The 11,287-nt window shown below is 38.5% G+C and overlaps 1 protein-coding gene across 1 annotated transcript; it reads right to left on the reverse strand.

Annotated features, from left to right (window-relative positions):
- Positions 1–583: 583 nt before the first annotated feature.
- Positions 584–9,846, reverse strand: LOC146960445 (uncharacterized; the record flags this gene model as incomplete). The annotated part of the gene is made up of 13 exons (XM_085772374.1): positions 9,298–9,846; positions 8,600–8,729; positions 8,047–8,214; positions 5,214–5,351; positions 4,058–4,209; positions 3,225–3,328; positions 2,867–3,074; positions 2,639–2,770; positions 2,063–2,206; positions 1,736–1,871; positions 1,327–1,477; positions 817–953; positions 584–695 (listed from the first exon to the last, which is right to left on the reverse strand). Coding segments are annotated over exons 1-13 (2,234 nt in total), but the record flags the coding sequence as incomplete, so codon positions are not given.
- Between the last annotated feature and the right edge of the window lie 1,441 nt (positions 9,847–11,287).

Genomic DNA, 11,287 nt, shown 5'->3' on the forward strand with positions numbered 1-11,287 from the left:
TTTTACTGTTAAATTTACGCCAGAATATCCCTTTAAAAGGATGGTTCATCTTTTTTGAAGTGGGGTTGTATGAGCTACAAATGCCCATTTAGTACACTAGATGCAGTAGAGAGGTCTCTGCTCCCCCCCACTGAGAATCACCGCCGCCTCTTCCACACACACACACACACACACACACACACCGCTGATCCAAACAGCTGATAGGCGGAGTAATACAGCACATCGCGGAGCCTGTCTGTGTCAAGAGTACTGAGGAGTACTGAATGAGTTGGGTAGTTCCAGATAAACAACCTTTATTCCAACCAGCTGATGCGTTGTAATTTTTTATTTCATAAAGTACTCTTGAACTGGTGTATTATTTTGAGACAGGATTTCATGTAGGCGGCGAGAATACGCTGATTTATCATCCCTCATTGACAACAGTGTACTGCCTGTGTCGTGGTGCAGCGCGATGCACCAGTGTTTCTCAGTGGGGGAGAGCAGAGACCTTTCTACTGCATCTAGTGTACTTAATGGGCATTTGTAGCTCATACAACAGCCCTTTAAAAGAGCTGAACTTTCCCTTTAAGGTCAAGGCACTCACTTGTCTGCCAGCTCATTCACATCCACGACTTTTTGTTTCCCATCCAGACAATCGTGCACTTGGATCATATCTGTGGATCCTTTGAATTTATGCAGATAAACGCCAAGGTTTTCTGACAAAGAAAAATTCACACACAAAAGAAGCCTTCAGGAGCATGAAACGATAACAATGCATTTTAAAACATTTTATGTGCACAGACTAGTAACTGTCCTGAATATGATTTGATTGGTTACCTTCACTCAGCAGAACAAGGCGAACCTCTGTTTCTCCCAGACTCTTCAGATGTAGAGGTGGGGTCACATTGAGAAGAGGGAAAGATTTCAGTTTTTCAACCATCCTTCCAAAGGTACTCTGGAACTTGACCTGGAAGCTGTCATTTAATATTTTAGGTTACATACAATTATGGCTTGAGCATTATCCTGATTCATAAGTGTAAACCATCTGTAACTCTACTAAACCCCTCAAAAAAAGTTCCGAAATGTTATTTGAGTCAGCCTGTGCATATTCTCATTTGTCCAGGTCACAGTATCTCAAAGGAGGTTAAATCGAAAGCAACTGGACTTAGTTATTTGTCTGGTTTCCCAGACAAATAACTAACTAACAACTGGACTTAGTTATTTGTCTGGGAGACAAATAACTAAGTCCAGTTGCTTTCTATTTAACCTCCTTTGAGAGGTTATTTGAGTCAATTATTTCTCCCTTTTAATTTGTAAATGAAAAGCAAAAAGTTAAATGGTACCTACTTGTGACCAGTCGTCTTGTCGTGATGAATCCAGAGAGGATATGTTCTGAATGATGGAGGCAAGCTGAGCAAGATTTTCTCAATGTCAGTGGCTCTCTGTAACGAGGTCTCTCGCAAAATCTCCTCTGTGCAGTTTGGAATTTTGACTCCATCTGAACAAAAGAGTAAAACAAATAGTCAAAACACATATTTTATTACACAGGCCTTTCATTACACAGGCTACTCATGCTAAACAATCAACTACCAGGGTGGATGCAGAAGAAGTATAGTGAGGTGATGAGATGAAGAGCTGCGGATACTTAACTACACTTGGTACAAATTAGCACACGTCCATTCTTCTCAATATTTATTTCACTGACAGTGATTTTAACACTTGTTTTATTTCATCCACACAGAAACTTTACATTTACCTCTGATTTTCTGGAAAACGTATGCTTGTTCAAAGGCACCTGGTACTCCTGGTACTCTGACTGGTTCACAGAAACGTCTGCTATCTTCAGCTGTGAGAGCGATCGGTGCATAGTCCTCATGAGTCTGAGAGAATTTCTGCCAGACAAGATAAATCAGAAATTAAAAGGGGAAAGCTGGATATCTAAGTATATTCAGTACAATTTGGCCTAAGTGAACTAATCAAATGTATGTCTTTCACAATGGTTTTGATATGCATAGTACTACATTCATTAACTTGCAATTGGTGACTTTAAAATTTCAGTCCAGCCTCAGTGTCACCACCATACCTTTGCTTTTGAAATGAGATATGCCCAGCAGTACAATGAATTCTCAAAGACATTCAGGTCCTTGATGACTTTATCTCCTCGTGCAGATCCAAGTTGGGGCAAAAGCTCTCTGAAGAGCACGTACAGGCCTTCCACAACTGCAATCTACAACAAAGTCACAAACAAGAAATGATGAAAAAACTACAAGGACACACCCTTGCCTAATCAGGATTACTGTAAAAAATAATGACCGTGTAGAGGGCGAGTTCATTTCAATTACAAAAAAACTTTTACCCACTTTACCACTGACTTTATAACTAGCAAGAGTAGAGTTGCATAAACGTAAATAAGTTGTCATATCATTCTCAATCAATACATAGCACATGGCTATTTAAATAACCAAACTGTAGTGGTAAATGGTAAAATGGTAAATGGTCTGTATTTATATAGCGCTTTACTATACCTGAACGATACCCAAAGCGCTTTACAGTACATCACATTCACCCATTCACGCACACATTCACAGTAGTGCAGTAATTACACTCAGAAACAGATATTAAAAAGTAGAATTACGGTATACGACCTCCTATTGTTTACCTTCTGGTTCTTTGTCATATTTTCATTCCTGCAGAATAACTGATGCAAACTTTGGGCCAGAGGGTTGCATCCAGTCAGTTTCCTTATGTAGGCAACCAATTTATTTTTTACTTCACTGGGATGGTGACTTTTCTAAGAGAGAAAAAAAGCCAGTTTGTCAATTGCAAAGAGTGACTGATGAGTAAGTAAATAATAGAGATCACAAAGTATACCATATAAACTGCTTACAACAGCATATAGTGAGGACAGGAACACACTGATTCCTTTCTGAGTCTGTTGAACTGAAGGCACAAAGTCATGAATGAAGAAAGTCTCGTCGTACGAAGCCTCGGCAGAAAACGTTGATAAAGAGAAGGCAACTGTTGAACCCGCAGAGATGCCGCAGCTTTGTAGACTGTCACCAGGACTGTGTCCACCTCTAAAGATGTTTCTACCTCTGGAGATGTGTCTACTTCTGCAGATATAAGAATGCAAAAGTACATGGATACTGCTTGAGCACTCTGTATAAGATGAATAAATAAAACTGTGCAGACAAACAGGGTCACCAGCTCTAACATAATTTCTTATTGTGATGGCTCTAAATTACCTGTAATGAAGGACATTTGCTGGGATTCCACTTGCATTGGTCAACTTGAGTTTCAGACTGTTAATAGAGTCATGTTGTAAGTTCACCATCAGCTCATAGTCTCCCTAAAATGAATAAAACATACAAAAATGATTTGACTTTTGTACTATACATGTTCACAAAACGAGGCAGTGGTGTGATTCATAAACTACAATGTTAAAAAACAGCTTGTGTTAACAAAATTCTGAAAGAATCATATGAAACAAAAACTTCTTCATTATCAAATCTGAATTAAAACAATAGGCAAGGCAAGGCAAGGCAATTTTATTTGTATAGCCTGTTTTTACAAACAGTTTGTCTCAAAGGGCTTCACATAGCATCATAACAACATCCTCTGCCCTTAGACCCTCACATCGACTGAGGAAAAATTCCATGGAAAAATCGGAGAAACCTCAGGGTGAGCAACAGAAGAGGGATCCCTCACCCAGGACGGACAGACGTGCAATAGATGTTGTTATAGACAAGAAAACTGTTTATAACAGAGAATGTGAGAAACATGGAAATGTTAACAACAGCTGAAGGAGGAAGCTTCTGGTAGGCAAGGGAGGCAGGGAGAGCAGGCCAGCTTAGGTTTTCCTATACATGCATAGAGCAGCTGAAGCGTCCCACCCCTAGAAGGGGGAGCATGCAAGCTTAATTGATCTTTAGGTTGACTTGTGTTTTCCCATTAAATGTTTCCCTCTAATTAATTGTATTGTATTACTACATCACAGCCATATGTCAGATAATATCCAATTATCAGGAGCTAATATTACTACTTGAATCACAATTATCATAGTTACAGTAAGACGTACCCTGAGCATAATGTGGCACCAAATGACATCCTCTCCAAAGGTTTCATCACACTCTTGCTTTGGTATTTGAGGAGCATATTCCAGGTTTTCCTTCGGTGTGAATATGGCATAGATCACAGCTCCACTTTCAATGTGCCTTTCTTTCAGAGACCCTGTATGAAGAGAAAATGAAAACTACATTAGATTTGACAAACATAAGGTGTAAAAAAACAAAGCTCTCAAGAGGATAGGCTGCATTACTAGTTATACTTACATGTGCATAATAACTGGAAACTAAGTCCACAGTCCACCCTTACAGACTACAATGTGCAATAAGCAGAATTATGCTTTTTCTGTAAAATATTTGTATTTGTATCTGGACTGCACTACAATCTTACTCGTTTGATCCTGAAGAATATAAATATATGTACCAAATACTTAATAGAAAAGTTTTTCAACTGCTCAAATGTAGTTAAGTTAAAGGTACATTGTGTAGGAATTACTCCCATCTAGTGTTGTGGTTGTATATCGCAAGCAACTCAATCGTATTTTTCATGCTGCATTCACGTAAAATTGGGCAGACGGACAACAGTCGCTGCACGTAACGGCATAAACAAGCCTCCTTGTAAACAAGTGGTCCGTCAGCATGAGGCAAAACAATACACGTGACAACATGTTGTCATGGCGATGTCTTATTGTTTACCTGACCCACGTTTTACTGGCTTTCTCTCGACTTCTGTGACTAAAATGACATCTGGTTTGTTACTGACAGCCGTCTGCCCGACTGCAGGTGAATGCAGCATCAGTGTAACGCTCCATTCCTCCTCACTGCGTTACCATGGTGACTTTTCACAGACACCACCTCGACCTGAGCTGACAGCTCTGGTGTCTTCGGTGAGTTTCCGTGGTTTCCTACCGTCACGCTGCCACTGAATGTAAAAACATGGCGACACGACATGGCAGCCAGCACCGAGCTTACCCGCTCCATGTAGATATGAATGATATGAACGGCTAATTCAGAGCTAACCGGCAGTTTGTTGATGGCGGTGATTACTGATTAATGAAAAACATACTTTTGAACGAAATAATGGATTTTCGTGAATAGATAACAGGAGAAGTTACACAATGTGCTTTTAGGACAATCCTTTATGGTTTTAATTGAAAAACGTCTTCTCACATGTGTTGAAGAAAGGATCATCTGACAGGGGCATCCCATCTATTGTGTAGAGACAGACTCCTGTGGCGCTGCCAACGTTTTCAACATGACAGATCCTTAACATCAGATCTTCAACTGTGTTTTGTGCTTGATCCAAATCTGTAAGTTCAAAATTTCAGAAAGCATTTCAAATCTTTTTTGAGCTACAATTATGCAACGAGTGGGATATTTCAGCACACAATTTGGCACCACTCCATGTTTCCCTATAGTGGGGCGGATTAGCTCAATATTTTACACCAATCGTTCACTTTGTGATAAAAGCATGAAATTTGGTGGATGTGTTGGTGAATATGTTTCAAACAAATCTGGATATTGGGCCACCTCAAAAGCGCCCCCTAGTGGCCGTGGCAGCCATTTGTTATGCGAATAAATGAATGATTAATATAAACTGCCCTTTTAATAATACCAACTGGTGATGTATTGTATATTGTTGGAAAGCCTGATTAGTTACCTTTACAACGAGGTGCAGCTTGTAAGGATCGTGCATTCATGGAATGAGCAACAGGGCTAAACGTGTGGGTAGCGCCCCCCAAAAATGTGCATCCCCTGTGGGGCAGATTAGCTCAATAAATCACAACAATTGTTTATTTTGTGGTAGAAGCACAACATTTGGTGGATGTGTTGGTGGATATGTTTCAAACATTTTTGGTTTTTAAGGACCCTTAAGATGTCTACTTAAGATTTTTGCTTGTTGCCTGGGTCAACTAATGTTCCATGGGGGTTTTTGAATTTATGTCCGCACGAATGGTGAAAATGCCAATTTTCATAACTCCTAAACCAGACATCATACAAAGACAAATGAAAACACTTTTTCATATAATTATGACACCAGGAATCAAATGGAAAGGTCACACTGAGATGGTAAAACCATTCTTTATCAGAGAAAAATGAACTCTCCAGTAGTGTTTTTGTATAAATCAATTGGTCGCTCCAACACATATGGGTCATTCCATGAAATCGGTAACTTTTCAACTTTGAAAAGTTAAAATTTAAACTATATTTAATTGCTATTTTTTAAGTAGCCAGTAATCAAAGGAAGTTTAAAATGACAAGAAATTATGTTGTGCCATCTCAGGCTGTGGAATTTAATATTTTATTATAGTTTTAATGTTTTCCTAATCTTGTCAACCCTGTTACCGACATAAACTTTACAATATACAGTATTTCTAGTTAGAGATTATTGAGAATATTTTCTATATATAGTCTATATAGTAATGGTAACAGTTGAAATTCAATTTTAAAAAAAACATTTTTATCAAATTAATGACAACAACAGGGTTGAAGTTATGGTAACAGGGTTGACAAGAGTAATAGATGACAGGACACACATTCTATTGTCTACACTGCAAAGGTAACAGGGTTGACAGTAACAGGGTTGACTATTTCAAGCTAATTTGCCCATTGCTAGCTGAAATAAATGCTAGCTAAAGGGCAAACTGTGTACTTTGAAAGGTAATTACCTGTAGATATCGATTATATTATGAGAAATAGAAAATTGTTTAGATTTATATGTTAAAAAGTGGTAACAGGATTGATGTTGTATGCTAGTCCCCCCCGGTCCAAACTTGAAAAAACATCAAAAATAGCACATAAGAGATGAGAGAAAGCTACTTATTACTGAGCTGTTAGCATCCTGGGTAAGAGATGATGCAAATTCCTGTCAATCATGTCAAATCTGGGATGTACCATTGTTTTTCGAGGGTTTTTTGGTTAGGCTAATAGGGTTGACATAAAATCAGGGGACACCAATAAATTGGTAAATATTTATAATAATATTATTACCAAAAATTTCATGGAATGACCCATATAGTTTTGTTGCTCATTCCATGAATGCACAACCCTTACAAGTTGTACCTCGTTGGAAAGGTGACTAATCAGGCTTTCCATCGGTCTAAAAGACAGCACCAACCGGAATTATTAAAAGGGAGAAGTTATGGACTGAAAAAACATTTCCAAACTTTTTTTTGAGTAATTTATACTAAAATACTACACGAGAGTTCATTTTTCTCTGATAAAGAATGGTTTTACCATCTCAGTGACCTTTCCATTTGATTCCTGGTGTCATAATTATATGAAAAAGTGTGTTCATTTGTCTTTGTATGATGTCTGGTTTAGGAGTTATGAAAATTGGCATTTTCGCCATTCGTGCGGACATAAATTCAAAATGGCCGGCAAAAAACCCCCATGGAACATTAGTTGACCCGGGCAACAAGCAAAAATCTTAAGTAGACATCTTAAGGGTCCTTAAAAACCAAAAATGTTTGAAACATATCCACCAACACATCCACCAAATGTTGTGCTTCTACCACAAAATAAACAATTGTTGTGATTTATTGAGCTAATCCGCCCCACAGGGGATGCACATTTTTGGGGGGCGCTACCCACACGTTTAGCCCCGTTACTCATTCCATGAATGCACGATCCTTACAAGCTGTACCTCGTTGTAAAGGTAACTAATCAGGCTTTCCAACAATATACAATACATCACCAGTTGGTATTATTAAAAGGGCAGTTTATATTAATCATTCATTTATTTGCATAACAAATGGCTGCCACGGCCACTAGGGGGCGCTTTTGAGGTGGCCCAATATCCATATTTGTTTGAAACATATTCACCAACACATCCACCAAATTTCATGCTTTTATCACAAAGTGAACGATTGTTTAGCTAATCCGCCCCACTACTAGTCATTACCCTCAGTACTTGAGGGTAAGCTGCTCTGTGACAAGTCAATAGAATGAACAAAATAATGATTAAAATGTTAAAATTCATGATAAGTTGTGTTCCTTTTACCTTTAATATATTTTGGTTGAGGACATTTGGGGTATGTGTACTGCAGATAGAACGCCTCCACTGATTTTTGCACAGGTTGAACAGTTTGAACTTGTTGCTCTGGACCTTTCAGTGTCTGAATGGAGTTTTTCATTGCAGAAAAACGGTTCTTTTCCACTCGACTTAAACCTGCAAAAATTGAGATAAAAAGCAAAAGCAAAAGCAAAATATTTTATTTATTATTATCTATTTTCCTCATCCTTATAGCCCATCAAAACTTAAAAGCACAGTGTGACACTTCTAATACTAAAGACAATTAGACTTTAAATTCTGAACTTAGTGTAATTTTATTGTATCCAATTTTCCATTGGGTAGTGACATTTTGTGTGGTAGCAGTTTATAATATGGGACAGTGTTTACCGGTAAGTTCAAGTCAGATAAGTTATTAGTTAATTGTTCCAGGCAGCAGCATGCTTGCATAATATTGTGAATCAAGCTTCAAGTGTTTAGCACTGAACTGAAGTAAAAATATAAGATGCCTTTGGAGGGTGTTGACATTCATCTTCTATCTTACCTAAGTTGTGTAAGTCTTCATCTGTGATGCCATCCAGGAAATCTCTTTCATCTTTAACACCCAACTGAACAAACTGGTTGTGGTAGGACTCCAGTCGGTGTTGCTGAAGCAGGCTGAATATTGCCCCCATCTGAAACAGACATCAGGAGATTTTATTTGCCATCCTGCTATTCATTTTTTAATATCTGTGACAAATGATAAATTATAATCTGTGAAAAAGGATGTAAAGGGACAATAGCAGAAAACTGAGATATTAAATTCTATTCATATTATTGTCCGCAATAGAAACTGAAGATAATGCCAGTGCAGTCTTCCAGTGCAGTTTGCAATGTTCATTTTCAGGGTCACTGCTGTTGGGTTGCCGTAGCGTGTACTCCTGCGAGACGAGATCTGATAGTAGCATGTGAATACACTAGCAGGCTGCTACCATCGCCTCTTGTTGACTCTACAGTCACTAATCATAAAAACACAGATCAAACAACATTATGGCTGTACTGACTGTTGATTTGTAAAATCAGGGGGGATTTTCCATCTGTATACTTGTCTGTCTGAACTTTGGTGCACAGAATTAAGCCACTAATATCTAATCTTGACTGTTGTTAGTTGATTTATCTTTCAACAGTAAGTCGTGTCATTTATAAACACATTTGAATTTTAATTGATAAATTAAGGAATCATTTCTGCATCAATTTACACACCTGTGGTGTTGTCTGCTTGTCTGGGACTAAACCATCGCCCATGTGTGTCTCTTCCACACACTTTGGGTGCTCCTCTCTCAGATGATTTGTAGCTGGGATCAGTCTATGTCCCTTTCCATGGCAGCGTTCTTCGTGGGCTCTCAGGTGAGTCACACAGTAAGACTCCACGCACACGAGGCAGGATTTGACAGCTTTGCTCTTCTTTTTCCCCGTACAGAGACTGCATTTCACCACCTCAGGTTTGGCCAAGGGCTCAGCTGCAACTTGATATCTGGTTTGCTGAAACTTTTTCACCACTTCGCCCAGAACTGTGTTTCTTCTCAGCCGAGGTCTCGGTTTAAAGACCTGCCTGCACTGAGGACAGTTGTGCTGACCTGTCTGTTTGGGCTGATTCCAGTGGTCTTCAATGCAGTCATGACAATAACTGTGGCCACAGGGGATCGTCACCGGGTCTCTCAAAACATCCAGGCAAATTGAACAACAAAACTGGTCTTGGTCAACAGAAACAGTTACTGCTGCCATTTCCTACACACAGTTGGAAAAATTGAATGAATACAGGTAGATGCAGTTTGCAGATTCCTAGGTTTCATCCGCTGCAACTCGAAGCCTTCAGGCACTAGGCCAGGGAATTAATTCCTTGTTCCTGGAGCAAGAAATGAAACCTATGAAAGTGAAACCAAACTAGGCTACCTATAGCTACAAGTGGGGGAATTATTCCTTCAAGTTTTTTAGAAATAATAAGGACTGTACAGTTAATCACAATAAGTTAAATCAGAATATGGCCAAGCACAACATCAAAATTACAGGGGCAGCAGTTTTTAATATGTATAAGGTCAATTTTAGTCATAACATTTAAACACATTGTTTGCACAAATCATATTCCCAAGACATAAAAGGGACATCAGTCCCCACAAAAAAATCACTATATTCATAACCGAGTTAGCTAGGATAGCCAAAAAAAAAAAAAGTCTTAGACAGCAGATTTGAGTGTGCGGAAGCCCTTTCTTTTCGTTTTGGTCTACAGCAACTCGACAGAGAATTGTCTGATTGAGCTGTGGTCCTGCTGCAGTTACAAAGTTAATGAAATTACGTAACTGAATAGTTAAGACTTGCTGTCGAAAATTACTTTGTCGGGACTAACCTTGATATGTTTTTAACAGAACTAAAACCCGTTGGAGGTGAAAACTACTTACCTGACCGAAGATCAGATCAGCAGACACTGTTTGAGCTGAAAAGTCAAATGGTCTGTCAGGGTTGATCTTTGCAAGGACAATCTTGTCCCGCCTCTCCCTCCCAGTTACGTTTTCCAGTGAAGTTCGGTTTCTATTTACCAGAAAAGCTGAGACGCTGTATGCCATGCCTTTTAGACTTTAGACCTTTATTGTCCCTCTAGGGAAATTCTTTTTCACATGACACTTCAAAGCAAAAGTCTGTCTGTTTAGTTCATGCTGCATCAGGTTAATGTTGTGATCCAGAACATGGATATACAGTACACACAATTTATAAAAGTACCCAACAGAAAAGGGGGCGTGTCAACAAAATTGACCTGACCTGCTGAAAGACTTTTATTTTGAAGCAGTTGCTCTTTTTAATTTTAATCTTACTGTCTGATAATGTTTTTCTGTTTTGTTTTTTAAACCTATTCACTTTTATTCACTGATCCCCCGGATGCAAGTCTTTCTCAAGTAATTTGCACATAATTCTTACAATTCTATCCTGTTGTCTGAAATTTGCTCTGTTGATCTAGAAATATGGTGAATTTCTTTAAAATATGCAACACGTATAATCCCAACTGGTATCTACTTTTCTATTAATTTTTTTTTTATTGCACCAATTTTAACATATCCCTGGAACCAATTAGCATTATTTTCAAGATATTCCAATGTTTTCAGTGACATTGCTTCTGACAGTAGAATTGACATTAGACTATATGGACAGAAAACATTTCAAACATTCAAGTCATAGTGAGAAAAAAAATGATGCACATAAA

This window comes from Trachurus japonicus, unplaced genomic scaffold (genome assembly GCF_045865225.1).
Source record: "Trachurus japonicus isolate A0001 unplaced genomic scaffold, Traja_1.0 AP030354.1".
Lineage (NCBI taxonomy): Eukaryota > Metazoa > Chordata > Actinopteri > Carangiformes > Carangidae > Trachurus > Trachurus japonicus.